At 58.0% G+C, this 21618-nt stretch overlaps 2 protein-coding genes across 2 annotated transcripts in view; one reads left to right on the top strand and one right to left on the bottom strand.

The window, feature by feature from the left end:
• The window catches only part of RER1 (retention in endoplasmic reticulum sorting receptor 1), an 11160-nt gene extending 3836 nt beyond the window's left edge, over positions 1–7324 (bottom strand). Inside the window, exons 1-4 of the mRNA XM_019805022.2 lie at positions 6909–7324; positions 3787–3874; positions 2530–2634; positions 1109–1208 (exon numbers count right to left, since the gene is read on the bottom strand). Of these exons, the coding sequence (XP_019660581.1) occupies positions 1109–1208; positions 2530–2634; positions 3787–3867 (286 nt within the window). The 5' untranslated portion in view covers positions 3868–3874; positions 6909–7324. The remainder of the gene's footprint in view (positions 1–1108; positions 1209–2529; positions 2635–3786; positions 3875–6908) is intronic.
• A 539-nt stretch (positions 7325–7863) lies between these two features.
• The window catches only part of MORN1 (MORN repeat containing 1), a 55618-nt gene continuing 41863 nt past the window's right edge, over positions 7864–21618 (top strand). The window contains exons 1-6 of the mRNA XM_034672032.1: positions 7864–8065; positions 8299–8370; positions 10097–10195; positions 10747–10857; positions 12199–12289; positions 12813–12900. Coding sequence (XP_034527923.1) covers positions 10800–10857; positions 12199–12289; positions 12813–12900 — 237 coding nt within the window. The 5' untranslated portion in view covers positions 7864–8065; positions 8299–8370; positions 10097–10195; positions 10747–10799. The remainder of the gene's footprint in view (positions 8066–8298; positions 8371–10096; positions 10196–10746; positions 10858–12198; positions 12290–12812; positions 12901–21618) is intronic.

The raw sequence follows: 21618 nt of genomic DNA, 5'->3' as shown, positions 1-21618 counted from the left end.
CCCCGCCCCGCCCAAGGCAGGCACCCTCCCCAGCTACACACAGAAACCGAGGCCTACAGAGCAGCTCTCCTATCATCTTCCAATTCCCCCAAATGGCAACAAACGGGAGTGTTGTTTCCTTTCACGTTTTCATTAAATACTCTATAGAGAAAAACCACAGGCTTCTGGTCAGGACTTGAGCGGCCTGGAGAAGCACCCTAGTACTCAGGAAGTACTGCTGTGACAGGCGGAATCCACGGGCAGGCGGCTGCCCCTGGGTTTTTCCGACTGCAGCAACACATGCTGGCAGCAGTGACCGACTTCCCATGTGTCTGTGCCTCCCCACCTCCCCCTCCCCGGATGGACAGTCAGGTGTGGACTTGGCCCTCCCACCTGGCCCAGGTATGGCCAGGAACAGTGTGAGCCAAGAACTTTTCAACCCGTCACCCTGGGAAATCAGGGAGCGCCACCGCCCTCAACGGGGCCCAGCTGTGAACGGTCAGGATCCCAGCGGGCACTGCCGGTCTCAGCAAGCTGCCCATGGAAACCTCTGGGTCCCCAGGAAGGGGACCTACCCGAGGAGCGTAGGCAGGACGCGAGGAGAGGCGGGAGTGCACCCCCCCCCACGCACTCTGCCACGTGACCGTGGCCAAGTCCCGTGACCCAGGTGCCTCCACGGCCTCATCCGCAACGGAGGGGCTGGAGTACCACCCGCCTGACAACCGAGGTGTAACGCCTCCATCTACACCCAGGTGTATTATCACCGAGGTTATCAGCACATTTTAAACACCAAGAGGACAGTCTCAAAAGTTTGGATTTCTTGGGGCGCCTGGGTGGCACAGGGGTTAAGCGTCTGCCTTCGGCTCAGGGCGTGATCCCGGCGTTATGGGATCGAGCCCCACATCAGGCTCCTCTGCTATGAGCCTGCTTCTTCCTCTCCCACTCCCCCTGTTTGTGTTCCCTCTCTCGCTAGCTGTCTCTATCCCTGTCAAATAAATAAATAAAATATTAAAAAAAAAAAAAAAGTTTGGATTTCTTAGGTTTCTAGAGAAAATGAGGCAATCTGTGAAGTGTACAAAATCACAAGCCTCCCACACAGACAGAGCCAAGCAGCCGATCTCTACTGTACCTGAGTCCTCCATCAAGGAAGGGTCCACTTTGGGAGAGAGAAAGGCGATGAAAAGATTGAGGTGGTAGATGCCCAAGGCGTAGGTTACAATGTACCAGCCCTGCAAGAGAGGAGCACTCGGTCCGTGACGCGGCCCAGCGCCCGTGCCCTGAACCAGTCCCCCAACATTCCAGCAACTCACGACCGTACAACTTACTTCCAGTCCGGAGATTGCAACAAGTGACAGAGAGGCACAGTGAACACCCACAATGACAGTTTATCTCAAATTACTTTGTGAGTGTGAGAGCGGACAAGCCACGGTGCACGCAGCAAACTTCTCCAAGGGTCCAGGTGGATGCATGACCACCTGAAGCCACCAGCTCCCCGCCAGAGATGCAGCAGAAGAGGAGGCTTTCCTCAAAGCCACACGCCCGAGCTGGACCACACCACGGGGCAGGTGTGGACCAGGTACTGAGGGACACTGGCATGTACGCCTGACTCCGACCCTGCCTCACCGATGGCTACCGGAACCGGAATACAGGATCTGAGCCATCCCTCAGAATATGCTGGTTATTATTCCTTCTGCTGGGCCCCTCACACTACCACACACTGGTCAGGCTGTTAATAATCTTTGCCCAGAAAAAATCCAGAACTGGAAAATCAAGAATGAGGTTAAAAAAATATGGAGGGGGCGCCTGGGTGGCTCAGTCAGGTTAAGTGTCTGCCTTCGGTTCAGGTCATGACCTTGAGGTCCTGGGGTCGTCCTGCGCCAGGCTCCCTGCTCTGCGGGGAGCCCGCTTCTCCCTCTCTCTTACCTGGCTTGGGCATGCTCGCTCTCAAATAAATAAAATCTTTAGAAAACAAAAACAGAAATGCGCTGTGGAGCCAAACCCTCCTAGGAGATGTGAAGAGATGGGAGTGCTTGCACGCCATCATGCACTTGCGATTAAATTCATTTTTAAAAGCATCAAGTTTACCCTACTAGACCAGAATGCACTGCATTATCAATTTCAAAAGCCAAAAAAAATATGCACGCAAACAAGAGGAATCCTACTGCCTTAAAACTTCTCAAGTCCGGAAACTACAGACTAGATGGGGAAAGCTGACATGGCTTCGTGCCGCAGACCACGCCTGAGCGTTGCCAAAGCAGGTGCAAACTCGGTTCAGAAGACAGCTGCATCCCCATCCCACCTGCACCCCTACATCGAGGTCTCCGGGTCACTCTTTCCATTAAAGAATGGACCAAGGTCCCATTCAAACAACAACAATCCTAATGACAACTACGGTGAATTCGAAGTCACTTTTAGCCAGGCCGCGCGGGCTGCATCCTGCTACCCCGATCCCTCCCACTCCGGAAATAAAGGGAAAAACCCGCATCCCATCCAAGGCCACACGTGAACAGTGTGGAGATGGCAAGGGCTCGGCTCCTAGCCCGCACCTACCTGCAGCAGGTAAACTCGAATCATGTAGATGAAGCTCAGGCCCAGTGTCACCACCCATCGCACGGCTGTGTAAGGTGTGGACTTGTCTAGCCAGGACTGATAGATCTAGAAAGACAGCAGTTCACATGCCCTGTGGACCACAGAGCACACTTCCCACGAGCACCAGCTTCAGACTTTAAGTCAACACCACAAAGCAGTGACTGTGATTAACCCAAAGTCCTGAAACAGGTCCACACCTAAAGCAAAAATAGTACAGAACAATCTCTCACAGCGGACGGTCCGGTAACATCAGCCTGAGGGGTCCTTATGAGGTCACCTAACTTCACCGCGAGAGCACGAAGAACGTGGGCACCTTACATGGGGCTCGGTCTGAGTCCCACCCCACCCCCCAGAGCTGGCCCCAGCCCTGCCCAACAGCCCCAGGTGGCCCCTGCCCCTGCTCTCAGGACAGTCAGCCACAGCCTGACCTCTGGCAGGTGTGCAGCTCAGGCGTGGTGGACACAAAGCAGTGGAGTTTCCAGAAGGAATCTTTGGTTTTAACCATATGTGCACATGCATGTGTGCAAGTACACGTAATTAGCAGACATATATGCATTAATTTTAACTTTGTAATTAATTTTTAAACTTTTAATTTTTTATGAAAAATTTCAACCGTTCATAAAATCAAAAGAACCCACCACCTGGCTTCAATAATTATGAAGTTTTCCAAATGTTCTTTTTTAATTTTAAGAACATACATTTTTAATTCTAAGCCAAAACATCAGTATACACAATTGTTCACTGAATCAGACTTCTGAACTCAGTGTCTGAACGTAACTTCAGGCACTGCTGACTGCGGCAGGCCTCAGCACAGCCCACAGGTCCAACCCACAAGTCAGTGCAGAGCTGGGCTGGGGGACGTGGAAGCAGGTGGCCCGGAGAGAGTCCTTAGGTAAGCGCACAGCCATGCCGCCCAGAACCTAAGAAGGGTTTTCATGTTTTTAAAGGTTGTTGGGGGACAAAAAACCAGAAAACAAGTGCATGGCAGAGAACACAGGTGGCCTCCAAGGCCTAAACCACTGTCTGGCCCTTTACAGAAGGACCGAAGAAACGAGCACATTCTCAGCAGAGAGAAAGTATAAACCAAGGCTAGGGAAAGCCACCAGCCAGCGCACTCGTGACCCGGGGGAACACGTCCCAGGGTCGACGGCTTCTCACTCAGTTCAACTGATCTGTTCGTCAAGCTGGTTCTTCAATTCATCCACAAAAAAAACCAACCTGTCCAAGTCTTGTGAAAAATCTGTACCCCACAGAAGGCTTCCCATGGACAGAATCTCCAGCACTGTCCCCTTCGGACATTCTGTAACTGAAAAACACACAAAATACTTTAAACAAAAACGTTCAAGGCTCTCATCACTTTGCCCTATTTTCACCAACACTATCAAGCAAATTTTTTCAGTATTCACTACTTTCTGGGTGCCTTTGCCATGAGTTGTCCAGTAAAAAGAAACAAGCAAGCGGGCGCCTGCATGGTTCACTTGGTTAAGCATCTGCCTCGTGATTTTCACTGAGGTCATGATCTCAGGGTGGTGAGATGGAGCCCTTCGTCAGGCTCTACACTCAGCAGGGAGTCTGCTTGAGATTCTCTCTCCCTCTCCCTCTGCCCTCCCCCCACCCCACCCCCTGCCCGTAAGCACGCATGCACACGCTCTCTAAAATAAAGTCTTTAAAAAAAAAGAGAGAGAAAAAAAAAAAGAAAAGAAGCACGAGACCCCGGTGGAGAGCCAGAATGGTGCCTGACATTCAAAGCATCACTGGGTAGACTTCTGTTTCTGCTCATGTCACCTGGCCCACACTCCTCCCGCTGGTCCCCAGGAGCTGCCCTTGCTGACCATGGAGTCCTGTGGACACACTTTCCCTCACGGACTGCTGCACCCACGTCGCCCTCCTCTGGTCTATTCCTAGGGCTCCCCCCAGCAACCCCTCTCTCCAGGCCCGGGCCTGGGCTCTGTCCAGGCTGCTCCCCAGGGCACCAGCTGCCTGCAAGTCCTGGTCCTCTCAGGGCCTGGTTCTCCACCCCACAAACAGGAAAATGCCACCCGGTTCCCAGTGAGGGAGCCGACCGTCTGTGCCCCAGTTCGTCATCTGTAAGTGGAACTGATCCTATCTGCTCCTGACTATTTCAACATGCTGTTGTGGATTCCATGAGGAATTAACTGATGAGGACCCAGATAACCAAGTGAGCTTAATCACCCCTATCTTACTAAGGGCGATGGAGTCTCAGTTTAAGCCACTTGCCCAAGGTCAGGAGCTGCTCTACCAGACCTCAGCCTCTCTCTCCGAGCACACTGCCGCCCAAACCACACGACTGAGGTGCTTGTGAAGATGCCTGGGCAAAGCTCACCTCTGCCCCCAAAACCTGTGCACAGCAAATTCCACAACGAGTACCACTGCAGGGTTGGGGCACAGAAGCAGACACAGGCTCCGGCTCTACGTCCATGTCCGAGGCCCCTGAGCTGTATGGCTGCACAGCCTCAGTCTCCTCATCTGGCTAATGGCACTCACGGACGCATCACAGGAAAGCGAGGCTCACAATGGCTGTGGTGGCCCCACTGGCCAGCCTGATCACACAGGGCTACAAGCTGAACCCACACCTGCCCAGGGCCATGCTTCTCAATCACATCCTCACAGTGAGTGCTCAGAACATCGTCTTTCTGAGATGAAGTCAGCAGCTCATGTGACCTAGACCTCAACTGGAAAACTTTCCAATTACAACTGAGGTATTAAGACCACCTGAGTAGCCCCATAGTATCAAGTCTGATTCCATAACCGCTGAAGGATGGGCAGAGGAAGGACAGGCAGAGGGCCAGGAGTGTCAAGGAGGTGACGGGGAAATGCCCTTTGCCCTCAGGAGACACAGGAAATACAGACAAATGACTGAACTGAGCCAATGAATTACGGCCCCAGGGCCCCATCTCTTCAGGAGGTGCATTTCTACACTCAGGTGAGAGAATCCCGTATTTTAAAAGGGGCTAAATTAAAACTCATTCCCTAGGATGGCTGGCCTCCCCGTTTAGGCCAAAGCCAGGCCAGCAGAAAGCTACATCAGTAATACTCCTTGTTCTGTGGGTCCTCACAAATTTCCTCTGCTTTTACTTATTTATGACCAAGGGTTTACCAATAAAACGCTTCTCCTCGAACCGAGGCAAGAAAGCAGTATGAGAACACGCCTGGCAAGCCCTGGAAGCAGGCACTCTAGCTAGAGACGTCGCCTTCTCTCAGATGAACATGCGGAGACTATTTCAAACACACATCAGCCGGCCTCTGATTGACAAGCAGCACATCCATCGTCACGTGGCTCTCCACATTTCAAGGAGACTGTCATAGTACATGAAGCAAGTGAACTCTGGAGTCAAGCACTGTCCTCCTAGAGTCCAGTTTCGGTCACTTTCTAGCAGGACAGCCCAAGCGACCCCTCATTCCAATCTGCGAAATGGGGTGACAGCACCTCTGCGCCCTCCTCAAAGGCTTCTTGACGAGAGTCAGCTGTGCAGGCCTCAGAGCCTGGCACCGAGGGCGTGTGCTGGTCTCTCAGAAGTGCTGGCCCTGACTTGCACCAGTGAGTCTGTGATCCCCTTCCCTCTGCTCAGTTTCAAGGCCACCTCTGCAGAGAGGCCGACCCTGTCAACAATCCCTAAGTCACATCACCCTGTTTTTATTTCATAGAACAATCATTTTCTGATTTTCATCCTGTTTATTTCTCTATTTCCTATTAGAATGTAAGCCTCTTCAGGGGGGAACCTTGTCTGGGCCACTGCTACGCCCTGCCACCTAAAAAGGCCCGTTATACAGCAGGGAATCAGCAAATTACCTGTCGGATTTAACTGTTTTATGCTCAGTCACCAAAAAAAAAAAGTAAAAAGCAAAATAAAACCATTCCAAGGACCGTTGACTGTCATGCCTGAAACTGTGCACACAAAACTCTCTACGTGCCTAGTCCTAGGGCCCCACTTGCCCCAGTGTCTGCACTCCTCAAACAGCAAGCATGGCATTTAAAGGATCATATCCCTCTGCCAGGCATCCGGGTCATCCACGCTTCGCTCCTCCTCCCTCGTTTCTCCTAAGTCCGGTGTAGGGCAGTTTCACCTGCAACCTCTGGTGCCGTTCCCTCCGCTGAAATGCCCTTACAGACGTCACCTACTCATTCTTAGCAGAAACCGCCTTCCCCGGCCAGGGCTCCTCCCGCCTCTGGGCATGACCATCCTGGAGGTCTCCACTTGGCCCTGACCACAGCGCACCCGGCCGAGGTCACCACCTGCGCTCTACAGGAGCTGGCTCTCAATCACCGAGGACCCTGCTCACTCACGGGGGATTCTATCCCCGCGAAGTGAAAGACCAACCCCACTGAGAAGAACGAGCTTCGGGGAAACTTCAGGACTCCCAGGCCGCCTCGACTCTGAGGACACGAGGGAGCGGAGCCCCGAAGAAGGTTCACGGGCGAGGGAGGCTGTGAGCTGTGCAATCCCCGACGCGGAAGCACCGTCGGATGCAAAGTCGGCCTGGAGAACTTCGGCTTTTGCGACCGTAATGGGCAGTATTTCCAGAGATCACCTTGAGCAACCTAACTCTTCGTCTCGTCGCTCTCCTACCCAAACCCTACAGACGAGCGCCAGTACCGAGTGAGGACCCGACGAGGAAGAGCGGACGTCAGCGCAAGAGCCGGGAGTGCGCAGCCAACCCCTCCCGGGCCGCGCCCGCGGGTGGGGACGGGGGGCGGTCCCTGCGCGCCCCCGGGGGGCCCAGGACTCGCGACCCCAGCCCCCGCCCGGCCTAGCCTGNGGAGGACGCGGGCAGGCGGCCGCGCCGGCGCTTCGCACGGTCCGGGAAGGGCCAGCCGAGCACTTCCGCTCTGTCCTATGCGGCACCGCCTCCGGAGCCTCCAAGATGGCCACCGGGGCGGAGCCTAGAGCCTCCAACCATTTCCTCTTCCGGTGCGGGGTGCCCAGGCCGTTGGTGGGGCGGTCCCCTCGGCGGAAGGGACGTCCGCGGCGGAAATGCGCCGTGCTGCGCATGCATACTTGCGTCTAAGGGCTCCGGGCCGGCCTAACTCCACTCCAGAGATTGTTATCGCCCAAGGACTGGCCCACGGGCCAATGGAGGAGAGCTTTGCGGTTGCTAAGGAAACCCCTAGCGGCAAGATGGCAGCAGAGGCGCCGGCCCGGCCCCGGACGCGCGGTTCGGANGCAGCCCGCGGGGAGCCCCGTAGCCCCGACCCCGGGAGTGGGGGCGCCCGCCCGGACCGGCGGAGCCTGGGGAGCGAGCCGGGAGGCGCCGGCCCGGCCCCGGACGCGCGGTTCGGAGGCTGGGCGGGCGCTGCTCGTAGGTCCGAAGAACCGTGTTCGGTTGGAGCCCGAGCCTGTCTGTGGCAGATGCAGGAGGCCGGTGACTCCCACGCTGCCCGCGTCGCGCGGTGGAAACGGGGCTGGTGGGGAGGGGAGCCCTGCGGGCCCCTTGGGTGTGAGTGTGGATTTTGTCCTGAGGGGACGGAAGGCCACTGGTGAGTTGTGCAGGAAAATGGCAGGGCTGGCGCCTTCCCCTCAACGCCATACCTCACCTTCACCCAGCAGCGGTCGCCCCTCCACCAGCCGCGGCCTCTCAAGGACTTGTGCTCACGCATGCTGCACCCTCCCCCTCAGGGCCCACGCACCGGCCCACCCGAGGGTTTGCTGGTTGTCAGCCGGCTCACCTGGCACCACGTGCTCACCCGTCCGTCTTCTTTTCCATATTCAGGTTACGGCGTCTATGTGTACCCGAATTCTTTTTTTCGATATGAAGGAGAATGGAAAGGAGGGAAGAAACACGGTGAGAAATTGTGGTCTGTTCCCACGGCTGCCACCTTGCTCCGACAGCCCATGTCCTCGGGGAACTTGGGCCGGCCGGTGGCACTGGGAGCCATCAGCATGGGCCCCCACACTCCCACTCACTGGTGCCCAGGCAGAGCCATTCCCTGCAGCTTTCTTTAAAGCTCAACAGACAAGACATCCTGGGGTCCTGCAGCAGCACCGGGGCCCTGGGAGACCCCTTGGGGAGCAGCCTTCTCACAGGCTCTGGGGCAACCTGGCAGGGGAAGACCCAACTTAGAAATCCTCCCTGGGGTGTTAGTCTGTCTTTGCCAAAGTGAAAATTGCCTTTATGGTTTATTTTTGATGAGTAAGCGATTACCCACTCCTGTATTTACTAAAGGATACAAACATAGTGATCGGAAGGGGCACCTGCACTGCCATGTTCACACCAGCAATGTCCACAATAGCCAAACAATGGGAAGAGCCCAGACGCCTGTCGACAGATGAATGGATAGAGAAGATGTGGTGTATATACAATGGAATATGAGTCATCAAAAAGAATGAAATCTTGCCATTTACAATGACGTGACTGGAACTAGAGAATATTATGCTAGGCGAAATAAGTCAGAGAAAGACAAGTATATGATTTCATACATATGTGGAATTTAAGAAACAAATCAGATGAACATAGGGGAAGGGAGGGGAAAAATAAAATAACAGGAAAACAGAGAGGGAGGCAAACCATAAGAGATGCTGAACTCTAGGGAACAAACTGAGGGTTGCTGGAGGGGAGGAGGGTGAGGGATGGGGTAACTGGTAATGGGCATTAAGGAGGGCACGTGATGTGATGAGCACTGGGTGTTGTATGCAACTGAGGAATCACTAAATTCTACCCCAGTAAGTACTAATACAGTGTTTGTTACCTAAATTGAATTAAACAAAAAAAAAAAAATTTTTTTTTTTTTTAAAGAGAGAGATTAGCTACTTTTGTAGAAAGTCTCAGCATTAAAAGAGAGAAAGTACCAAATGTGAGCCGCTGGAGTGCTCCCCGGATGTGGGCCCAGACTTTCCCACGTTTATGCTCACACAGTCTTATGTCTGGGGATTCTGCCTGCTCATGTTCTCTGTCTGTTTTTCTCCTGGAGAACTGGTCTTTCAGCATTTTCTTACATGAGCTCTTTTGGTGTCTGCTGGTTGCCAGTATTTTTTGTGTGTGTGTGTGTATTTTTAAGCGTTTGACTTGTATTGTGTTGCTGCCACACAGACATTTCTCACTTTTGTCTGAAATCTCTGCTTCTCTTCCTCTGGGCCAGGCATGGAGGCTCGTGTCTGAGACCCTTGAGAGAGCCTGGCCTGGACAGAGTAGTGCCCCCTTTTTAAATGTTTTCTTGAGTGCTGCCCTGTGTCCACAGACTCCGTTTCTTCAGGCCCCAGTGCTGATGGAGGCCAGGTGACTGTAGTGTCCCCTCTGAAGAGGTTGGGGTGGGACCTCCCTGCACTTGGATGGCTTTGCTGTCATCGCGGCAGAGACAGAGGGGCTTAGTCATGTTTCAAGAACGTTTTTATCGAGACGTGTATGTAGGTGAATTTGCAGAGAGCAGGCATGGGACAAGAGGCAGAGCTGAACACAGGCCTGAGAGCTTCAAAGCCCAGGTCTTCCTTCAGAGAAACGAGTCCCACCATACATGGGCAGCAGGGATTTCTCCGTCTTTGGTGTGACTTCACATCATGATTTCTTTCCCCAGGTCAGGGGAAGCTGCTGTTTAAAGACGGGAGTTACTACGAAGGCGAGTTTGTGGACGGGGAGATCACGGGGAAAGGCTGCCGGCTCTGGGCCTCATCAGGTTAGCAGTGGAGACAGGTGTGGGCATGCTGACTCCTTTCTCACAAACCATCTCTGGTGTCAGTTGTCCCTGGCTTCTGGATGCAAAAGGCACCTCCGTCTGTGAGTGTGGGCCTCTGGTTTCCATCACGTACCCCGTGTCAGCAGCATGCCAGCCGAGGGCAGGGGCAGCCACTCACAGACCTTCCCAGGCAAGCATGGTGGATGTTCTCCGTGAAGAGAAGGCCCACCGCCACAGATTCTGACCCAGAGAGGCCTTTGCCCTTGGGCACCTGGATGCCACAGAGAGGTTCATCATAGAACCGGGCATCTGCGTCCGAGAGTGGGGGAATTGCACGCTGCTGTAGTAACCAGGAGGACAGGACCAAACCCACCTAATCCTATTTTCTCTGCTTAGCCAAGGGAAACGGGAGATAAAGAGACATCTTCACTTGTTCTGAAATGGTACTTGGCGGCCACCATTGATGAGGGGCGGGAGGGGTGTGACTGTGGACCTCAGGGGACCCAGGAACAGCTCTAACCTGCCTGTGTCCCCTCTCTCATCTGCACCAGGGAACACCTATTCTGGACAGTTTGTTTTGGGAGAGCCCCAAGGACGCGGCGTCATGAAGTACAAAGCTGGCGGACATTATGAAGGGGAGCTCTCCCACGGCCTGAGAGAAGGTCTGATATCCACAGGAGCTTGCTGAGTGTGGCAGGGCACTTTGTGGGGATCCCCGAGATCTGACTCAGGGGGCCTGACATCCACCCTTCCGAAACGGAGGTGCCCTTCTCTTTGCCCCCAGAACCGCGTCTGCTGCAGTTCTGCATGGGGGCTGTGGCCTGGGGACCCTGCCTGCTGGGGCTGACACCATAAGTTCTGCGTCAGTTCACTGCTGTGGTTAAAATCTAGCACCCCAAAAAACTGCCATTGAATTATTTGCCCGCCATCCCAGGGGTCAGCAGTCTGTCCCTGGCTCGGCTGGGCAAGACCTCTGGCCTCACATGGGGTCGCCTCTACCGTGGCGGTCACAGCAGCTCCAGCAGGGCTGGTGGTTCCCGGGCCTTGGCCCAGAGCCTCGGGGCCCCTGGAGGGCGAGAAGCTGCAGGTCCTCTGAGGACATGCTGTTGGACAAAGCGAGTCAGGAGGCCACACTTGGGCGGAAGCAGACTCTGCCCTGGAGGGATGGGATGGGTGTGCATCCCTGGCAGCCTGAAGACCAAGGTGCTCACTGTTCTGGAAGACCAGCCTCCAGAAGCCACCCCAGTGGCGGCAAGGTCCAACGGCACCTTTCCAGGGTCCACTCACATGGGAAGATGCACGTGCACTTCTGAGCTGTGCCAACCACGCAGGGAAGCCCTGTTCCCACAAGTGGGTCCTCTGGCCTTTGTTTCCTTTAAGAGTTATTTATTTTAGAGAGAGAGGGCATGTCAGCAAGGGAGGGGTGAAGGGAGAGGGAGAGAGAGAATCTCAAACAGACTCCCTGCCCAGCACAGAGCTTGACACGGGGCTCGATCTCATGATGCTGAGATCATGACCTGAGCTGAAACCAAGAGTCAGACCTTCCATCAACTGAGCCCCCAGGCGCCCCTGTCCTCTGGCCTTTAGATCAAGGGCCTTTGAGGCAGTCACTGGAGGCCCAGCACTGCTGTCGTCTCTGTGAGGTGCAGTTTCCCGTGGACTGATACAATAGCAGAGCTGTGGGGTGGCCCCAGCCATACAGCAGGGCACTCCAGCCTCAGATGCTGGGGCCTGGGGGACCTTAAGAGGCACCCCTCCCGCCCTCAGCACCTTTGAGAGCTGGACCAGAACCACTTTCACTGGCATGATGGTTGCTGGTGCCACCCCAAATCACAGTTGCCGTGTCTTCCCTGGGCACTCCCGGCCTGGGAGGGCAGCCTGGTTGGAGCTGTGCTGACCCCAGCTTTCTTCTGAATCTACCACTGCCCTCTGGGGGGGTGGAACCAGGGTCCCCCTGAGAGGAGGCACGAGGTGACACTCTTTGCTTTGGGCTCCCTTCCTAGGACACGGGCACCTGGTGGACCGGGACGGACAGGCCTACTGGGGGTCGTTCCATAACAACCAGCGGCACGGCCAGGGGCACATGGTCTTCCAGTGAGTATGCCGACCCCCGGGCCATCCTGGCCTCTGGCGCGTCTGCAACATTCAGGACCCTGTGCTTTAATTATCGACACTGCTTACCAGCCTGTTTAGTAGAGAAAACCTTGACTCCCCCTGGTAAACACCTCCCGGAGGGTTGGGTGGCAGGAGGGTGACAGGCAGGGGCTTTCTTGGGCGCCAAAGGACGCGGTGGGCCTGCCTTCCTGTCCGTTGTTCACGCACAATGCCGCCAAGGCCACATGCATGTTCACACCTACTTCTCTCCGAGCCTTACACACCTGGGGGCCAGGCGAGCGGGGGCCAGGGTCCGCTGCCATCACTCCCCGCCGAGCGCCAAGGCCGCCTGCCCTCCGCAGCAGGCCCTGGCAAGGCAGGAACTCACGCCATCTGCTCAGGGCCTATTTTTGCCTCCGTCCCGGTGGCGCGTGCTGAGCCCCGGTCGGAGGAGCGGTTCTGAGTCAGTGCCACCACCTGGCTTTCCCCGGTCTGAGAGCAGCCCCTGTGTTTGTGTTCCCAGGAACGGTGACAAGTACGAAGGCAACTGGGTCCGGGACCAGCGTCAGGGGCACGGAGTACTGTGCCGTGCCGACGGCTCCACCTATGAGGTACCTGGGGACGTGGCAGGACCTTAGGCTCTTGGGGGCCCATTGGGGTCCTTGTGCCACTCAAGCGTCCTCATGGGATATGTCAGTGCTGTTCCTCCACACTGAGGGGCAGGGAGGGCAGCCACCCCGCTGATGAGGAAGCAAGGGAAGGGCCCTGACTAACACCTTTCCTCTCTGGCTCCTGAGATGCCCCGCCACCTGCAGTGTCACCTGTGGGAATGGGGTGACATTTCTGGATCTCTTGAGGACAGCTTTGGGGCCGGTGAAGCTTTTTTTATGAGAAATGGTCCTCTTGTAACATGGGGATGCAGGAGAGGATACCGCCGCTCCTTGCAGCTGCAGGCCATACCCCTCAGGTCTGACTGGGGTGGGGGGTAGGCGCTACAAGCCCGGGGGAGACCAGGCGGATCCAAAGACCTCATTGGGACCCCAGAATCCATCATTCATTTTTCTTACTGGACACTGGCCACACGCCCAGCCAGGAGCAAACGGAGCAGGAGCCGGAGATGCGCATCTCACGGGGCTGGCTCCTGCCATGGTCAGTGGCTAGAGCGATGAGGAGCCCCGTCGGCCCTACAGGCAGCTGGGTGGCCAAGGGCCTGGCCGTCCTCTCTCGTGTGGTTCTGTGAGCCGAGGCCTAAATGATGGCAAGAGGCGCCACGGCCCGGAAGAGCAAGAGCAGGGCCGGAAGGGCCTACCAGCAGCAGGAGGAGAAGGGCGGGGCCAAGGGGGGGTCCAGGAGGGGCCCGGGGAGGCCCTGAGCCTCAGCGGGCTGGAGTGTGATTGTAAGGGTCGCAGGAAGCGCTGGCAGGAAGCGGGGGTCTGATCTGTGTGTCTGATAGCTCCTTCTGGCTCTTGTGCGGAGAGCACGGCTGCCATCAGGCGAAGTGAGGGCACAGAGAACAGCCTGGGGATGGTTGGGAGGTGAAGACACCGGCCTTGCTGGCAGGTTGGATGTGGAGGCGAAGGCGAGGGAAGGAGCAAGGATGACTCCTGGATTTTGAACGGGAGCATCGGAGGGCAGCGGTCCCCGAAGCAGAAACCCGTCCAGAGACGGGAACCGCGCCAGCACGTTGCTGTGGAAATGGGTCGCCAGTGGAAGGCCGTGAAGTGCTGGAGGGGTACAAGCAGAGATGACAGCAGCAAGCGTACAGATGGCCCTGGAGACGCCCCCAGAGATGGACCTGGGGCCTGCCCGCGCGGCCGGGCTCCTTGGGAAGGGAGAATTGTGGTGTGCGGTGACTGCGGCAGGGGCCACGGGAGTGCAGGTGCTGCTGACGCGGCTGTTCACGCGGCCTGCTGAACCAGTGGCCTGCTGCTGACGGGCAACACATCGGGCAGCTGGGAGAGATGACAAGGGGTCCAGCCCCGCAGCACAGAGCTGGCCGCGAAGAGTGGCTTTGGGGCTGAGAATTGATAACTGACCCCTGGCAGCACCGCCGACACAGAGGCTGGTGGGGCACCTGAGGGGGCAGCTGGCCTCCTGGCCTGGCCCGTGCGGCGGCACCCCCATCGCAGCTGGCTTGGGGCACAGAAAGCCCTGCACAGCGGCTTCCCTGCTGGTCGTACAGGGTCAGCCTGGGTAAGGCCACATCCCGGGCTCAGTCAGGGCGGGCAGCAAGGGCCAGTGTCCCCCATGCACGTCCGTGTCGCCGCTGCCCTGCTGCTTCTCCACAAGGGGATGTCCGTCCGTCCTCATGGGACCAGCCCGTAGGGCACAGCACAGGCACCCACAGACGACCCTTCGTTAGTTCTCCAGAGCCGCAGTGGGAAAGAGACACAGAGGGCAGGTCTTCCTCCGCCAGCGCCTGGCCTCGCCACACCTGGAGTCATCCCCACAAACGCACAACCACACCTCGAGGGCTGGGGTGGACGTGGACAGGTTCCCAGCACACGGCACCAGGATGGTTACTGCCACAGGCACCAGGCTCTGTCCTGAGCCCTTCTCCCTGCGTCACGGATGAGGACACAGGCCCAGAGGAGGCTTCCTGAGTGGGGAGTTCCAGCCAGTCATCGAAGTGAGCTTCCGGGGCAGCTGGCACGGCCTCCGACCCAGGCGGGTCCCCACACAGCTGGACAGGGCTGGCGGAGGGGGCATCCCGTTCTTCAGAGCCCCCAGCACTCCTGTTCCTGGGCCTTTTCTGGCACTCGGCCCCTCCGCCGCCTGCCGGGCCTCACTGCAGGGCTGTGGCTGCCCTTGGGCCCCCAGTCAGGCCTCCCCTGCAAGTCATGGCTCAGCCAGGAGGGGACGGGACTAGGGCAGCCGCCCTCCACACCCTGGGCTGACCCGGGGCGCCTAGCGCCTGCCCAGCACTCCACCAGGGGGCAGCCCAGCCCTGCCAGTAGTGCGGCCCTGTCAGGCCTTGCAGGGGCTTCTCCCACTTGGGAGACATTTTGCTCCAACTTGACGGCTGGAGCCCGATCTCAGACCGAACCGCCCTGGGCTGCAACTCCCAATGGCCAGGCTGCTTCCTCACAGTGAGGAGATGTTTGCCTGGACAGTCACCTCTCGGTGTCACGGGCTAAACTGTCCCAGCCTGCAGACCTCAGGACCCCCACGTGCCCTCGAGGGAGGTCGTGTGTCCTTGACGTGGGGCGCCCCCCACATGAGTGGAAGCCTGGTCCTCCGGCCACATCTTCCTCAGGATGCAGACTTGTGTCCGCCTGCATTTCCGTTTGCTTGGCAGCGTCCCAACCTTCTGGAGCCTCGTGCCCAAGGACCTTGGACAGCCGGCCTGCCACCTGCAGCTCTGAGCACTGCTGGGCCGCCCGTCCTCAGTCGTGCTCGCGGTGTCTGTGTGGGCAGCCCCCAGCCACACATGGTAGCAGGGACGCGAGCAGCCACCTCGCCTGCTGCCCGGATGCAGACCGGACGACCCAAGTGGCACCCAGGTTCCAGAGGGAGGGCCGGTGCGGGGTCCCTCAGGGCATTGCCCTGCCCTCAAGCCACTTTTTTTTTTTTAAAGATTTTTTATTTTTTTGACAGAGATAGAGACAGCTAGCGAGAGAGGGAACACAAGCAGGGGGAGTGGGAGAGGAAGAAGCAGGCTCATAGCGGAGGAGCCTGACGTGGGGCTCGATCCCATAACGCCGGGATCCCGCCCTGAGCCGAAGGCAGACGCTTAACCACTGTGCCACCCAGGCGCCCCCCTCCTGCCACTTTTTTAACCGGCTTCCAGATGGCCGTGCAGACGGGGCGCGTGGAGAAGGGCCGCGCCCAGGAGAGCGGTGGGGTCAAGCTGCAGCCGCACGGTGACCTCAGACACGGCGTGCACACTCCAGCATGCATTCCGGAGCCGCCAGGGAGACTTCGCACACGGTCTGTCGCCAGGCCTGGCAATGCGGAAGGTGCAGGCTCCTGGGGCCGGCACAGGCCTCTCTGTGTTGGAGGGACATCTCACACCTGACCTCTGACCTCCAGTTATCAAGAGTCACCCGGGAGACAGGGTGCCCCGGGAGGGAGCTGGGCGCCACCCCAAGGCGCGTCTCCTCGTGAGGGCGTGGCCGTTCCCGGGGCTCTCACTGGGCAAACAGTCGGCTTTCTTTAAAAATCTCTCTATATATCATAAAATACGCCTAACATAAAATTCATGGTTGTAACCGCTAAGTGTATGACTCAGGAGCGTGAAGCACATTCACGCCATGGTGCGCCTGCTCCCACCGTCCGTTTCCAGACGTTCCATCTCCCCAGACTACACTCTGCCCCCCCTCCCCCCGCCGCTTTCTGTCTCCACGGATCTGACTCCCGCAGGTACCGCGTGCACGGGGAGTCCTGCAGGACCTGTCCTTCGGAGACTGGCTTATTTCACTGAGCACGAAGTCCTTGAGGTCCGTCCGTGCTCTTCCTTTCTAAGGCTGGAGAGAACCTGGAAAATACAGACACAATGAAAATGAACCAGAAGTCTGCCCCTGACCTGTCGGCATTGGGGAGCCGCCCTCTGCTTCTCTGCCCACGTCAAGTGGGTGTCCTGACCAGAGTGTTGGCCTGTCTTGGATGTACAACCCTCAACATTACCCCTACCTGTGAGGGTCTCCCCAGCCCCCATTTCAGCCCTCCTCCAGCCCCCCTCCATCCCTGGGAAGGGACCAGGCCTCAGTACCCTCTCAGCCCCGTGGGCCCAGGTGTCTGCTGCCCCTGCAAGGGGAGGCTGCTCCCAGTGGGGGGCTGGGAGGAGCAAGAGCCCCCATCTCTGTATCCAATTCTTTGGTGCGGGACAGGGCGCAAAGGGAGCTAAGGCCAGGGCGGGGGGGACCACTGCCCCCAGGGCACCCCCGAGCGGAGTGGGGCCACGCAGCCGCCAGCTCCCACACTGTGACTTCGTGGCGACAAAGGCAGTGCGTGTACCTCGCCTGCTGCCCGGGTGCGGACGGGACGACCAGAGTGGCACCCAGGTTCCAGAGGGAGGGCCGGTGCGGGGTCCCTCAGGGCATTGCCCTGCCCTCCAGCCACTTTTTAAACCGGCTTCCAGATGCCCATGCGGGGGGGGGGGCGCGTGGAGAAGGGCCGCGCCCAGGAGAGCGGTGGGGTCAAGCTGCAGCCGCACGGTGACCTCAGACACGACGCGCACACTCCAGCACGCGTTCCGGAGCCGCCAGGGAGACTTCGCACACGGTCTGTCGCCAGGCCTGGCAATGCGGAAGGTGCAGGCTCCTGGGGCCGGCACAGGCCTCTCTGTGTTGGAGGGACATCTCACACCTGACCTCTGACCTCCAGTTATCAAGAGTCACCCGGGAGACAGGGTGCCCCGGGAGGGAGCTGGGCGCCACCCCAAGGTGCGTCTCCTCGTGAGGGCGTGGCCGTTCCCGGGGCTCTCACTGGGCAAACAGTCGGCTTTCTTTAAAAATCTCTCTATATATCATAAAATACGCCTAACATAAAATTCATGGTTGTAACCGCTAAGTGTATGACTCAGGAGCGTGAAGCACATTCACGCCATGGTGCGCCTGCTCCCACCGTCCGTTTCCAGACGTTCCATCTCCCCAGACTACACTCTGCCCCCCCTCCCCCCGCCGCTTTCTGTCTCCACGGATCTGACTCCCGCAGGTACCGCGTGCACGGGGAGTCCTGCAGGACCTGTCCTTCGGAGACTGGCTTATTTCACTGAGCACGAAGTCCTTGAGGTCCGTCCGTGCTCTTCCTTTCTAAGGCTGGAGAACAGTCCATCGTATGGAGGGACCCCATTCTGCCCGAGCGTGCGTCCCCTCCCAGCCCCCCCCCCNCAGGGCCTATACCCAGAAGAGGAGCTTCTGGACCAGGTGGTGGCTCCTCGCTTGATTTCTGGGGAACCCCACAGCGCTCCCAGGGCGGCCGCACCGTTTCACTTTCCCTGCAGCTTTCACAGGGTTCCAGTCCGTCCACACCCTCACCTGTACTTGTCCTTTCCGGCTTCTGAAGACAGCTGTCCCCACGTGTTCTGCCGCTGTTCACACCCCGGCACCGGCCACTGCCACCGTCAGGGGGATGTGGCCTCCTTCCAGCCTTGCTGGGCTCCTCTGTGCGGCCTCACCCTCCTTCCCGATGTGTCCCTTGGCTGGACCGCCGGCGTTCACAGCTGCTCTTACCCAGGGAGTGCAGGCTTCATCCCACGCGGCCGGGACACACGCGCCTGGGACGCATGAACCGTCCTGTGGCAGCAGGTGTGGCAGGATTCCTCCACCTCCTGCTTTTTCCCAGGGAGTGTCAGCCCCCGTGCGAGGGCCCGGGTGCCCTCAGACCCCCACCCTCTTCAACCCTGAGCTGCCCAGAAAGCTGCCCTGGGCCCCCCTCACCACAGATCTCCCAGCTTCTGATTTTTATTTATTTTTGAGGTAATTTTATTTCTTCAAAGATTAGACGATAGTGGCCGAGCTCTCCCTTGACCATGTCCTATGTCAGCTGAGTCTGACAGACAACCTGCCAGACCTGGAGAAGTTCCAGGAGGGGTGGGTGACTGCAGAGGTACGCTCGGGGCCACGCGGAGCAGGGGGGCCAGGACCCCCCCAGCACGGCCAGTTCTTCCTCCCGGTGCCAGGTGCGCCTTTGCCTCATGGTCCCTGCTGCCTTGTCACAAGTATGCCCCAAAGCAGACCGTTGTGATGAGCTTTTAAAAAAATTAGTCCTAGAAAAGATCCATTCCTAAAAATAATGTCCTTGCATCTTCTGTCACGCCATCAAAACAACGCCAGAACAGCTTCCTCTCTTGTGACAGGAGCCACGTGGTCAGGATTGGGGCCGGTGGTTTTAACTGGCTCACCTTGGAGAGCATGTCTCCTGCCCCTGCCACCCCCTGATGGTTCTGTGCAGGTTACCCCCAGGCTCCCAGCTTGCACCCACTGGACCTTCCGTGCTGCGTCCACCTCCGGGACATGGGGGTGGGCGCGCCCAGCAGCGGCAAGCTCACCGGCTCCTCCCGGGGACGTGGCCGCGGCATGGTGACCCCCAGGGGCACAGGGAAGCCCTTCCAAGAGCAGCAGCGTTCAGGAATCCCTGATGGAGCCCGGGAACTGATACTGCACCCGTGGAGGCAAGCCATGTCCCCACGGAATGGAAGCAGACCCAAGGGTTGGTGAACTCGGTGTGTTTGCACAGCACAGCGTTCCCTACCTGTGTGGCTGTAGGGTGGTCCCCGCCAGCAGCTGCTGGCTTCCGGGCTGTCCCTAGGCACCACTCCATGCACATTGGCTGTGTTTTTCGTGTTGGCTTTCCCAGAGGGAGGCCTGCTGGTGGGTACACCTGCTTGCCGCACAGAGCAGGTGGCCGGCCTTATGTGCGTCTTCACCTGCTGGCGGCTCACAGCCTCTGCTGTCCTCACCTATGTGTCTTCAGGAATGCCAGTGGCCTTTATGTCCCTATGCTACCCTTCACAGCCCAGGAGTGTGGGGCCCTGACTGCAGGGGTGCCCTGCGTGCAAGACAGTCGAGGCATCTGGGTCTGTTTGAGCGCACATGGGAGGAGGGGTCTGGACTGCCAGAGCCATCTTGGGAACCAGTGCCAGGCTCCGTGTTCTCGGTGCAGTTCGGATCAGAAACAGACACAGAAAGGCAGCGAGAGCCACAGTGCACACTTTGAAATCTGAGGAACTTGTGACCAAGGTCATGGAAGTCAAACACAACACCCTATGACCTTGCCATTGTTGGGGAGACGGATGAGTGGGGCGCACACCCATGCCCCTGACAGGCCGGCCTGTGTGGCCACTGCCACCCCAGCAGGCCGTACCATAAGCTGGAGATCCAGGCCCCCTGAACAGTCGCAGGGCCCAGGCAGGTGGCCCAGGGCCATATCTGCCTATGTGACCTGACCCAGCAAACCCTGGTGCCGGGGGAGGGCTGGAGGCGGGAAGTGACCAATGTGCCAGGCTGGACATTCAGTGTGCGCCAGGGGGCACTGAAGGGCATGGGGCACATGCAGTTGGAGAAGCACAGTAGCTTTTCCCTCAGAAGGAAAAACAGAATTAACAGACATGCTCCCTAAAATGGGAAGAGAGTCAAATGCTTCTCACAGTTTATTCCCACCCATGTGTGGTGGGGAGAGCACCCAAGGAGTCTCTCATCCCAGCGGCCCGACCATCCTGGGAGCTGTGAGCACTCAGAGGTGGGTCCGGCCACAGAGGCTGTCTGCAGCATCCCCCTCAGGGTCCTGGGGGCGCCCCAGCAACTGCAGGGTGACTGGTGTGCCTCACCGCCGTCCCACAGGACCGCTTTCTAACACTGGAACCCATCCCACCAGTCTTTGTGGATACAGCCCTGTGCCCCCTTTTCCTGCATCATGGCTACCGTGCGTGAGCCCTCACCTGGGCAGGGAGAGCAGAGGGAGACCCTGCCCCGGCTGGAATGTGCCCCCACCCGTCATCGTGGGGGACCCGCCCCCTGCCTCTTCTGTGAGACGCTCTTGGAAGTATTGGTTCATGCTTTGGGTGCAAGTCATCTGAGAAAGGGCAGAATTTTCAAAGGTATGATTTATAACACTAATTAGAAAAGATTCCATGCTGCTGGGTGAGTTACGTTGCACCCTGGAGCGCGTTTGTCCTGGGGAAGTTTTGTGTTAACGCTGTGAATTCCCAACTCCCCCAGAGGTTCCGGCAGCGAGTTCAGGTCAGGTCGCCCATTGTGAACGACCAGGGAAAACACAGTGGATGGTGAGCGCAGAGCTCAGTGTGCGCCCCTGGAGTGGGTGTGGGGGTGCCACGGTCCCACAGGCCGTCCTTGGCAGTGCTGGGTGTGGGATGACCCGCCAGTCCACTCCTTCTCTACCGACCCAAGGCTGTGCCTTCCTCCTGAAAGCAGCTCCAGGGCTTCGCAGAGGCCTGGGCCCACAGAGGGAGCGTGGAGATGAGAGTGGCCCTTCTCATGGCAGCAATGGCTACAATGCGGGCGACGGGCCCAGCAGCCATCTCACAGTTTGGAGAGCCTCTCAGCCTGTGCTGACCTGAGCCCCCATGCAGTCCTGAGGGAGCCAGGGAGTGTTTATGACTAGTGTCCCTCTGTCTGTCCGTGGGAGTTGTGACTCCAGGCTCCAGGAGTCTCAGACGCCCCGGATGGTGGGGAAGGGGGTGGCCGCTAGAGCATGGTTTCGCTCCATCTGGCGGGAGCATCTGGAGACAAAATGGAGAGCTGAGCAAGGGAGATTTGGGACGCCACCGGGGCAGGCGTGGGGCTGGGTCCATGCTCTGTGCAGACTGAACTCCAGAGCCAATTTCCAGCATCTTGGATCCCAGCCTCCCACCTGGGTTGGGCATGTGG

This window comes from Ailuropoda melanoleuca, chromosome 11 (assembly GCF_002007445.2).
Source record: "Ailuropoda melanoleuca isolate Jingjing chromosome 11, ASM200744v2, whole genome shotgun sequence".
NCBI classification, from domain to species: Eukaryota; Metazoa; Chordata; class Mammalia; order Carnivora; family Ursidae; genus Ailuropoda; species Ailuropoda melanoleuca.
Note: the sequence above shows the minus strand (reverse complement) of the source record. Positions and strands in the feature narration are given on the sequence as shown.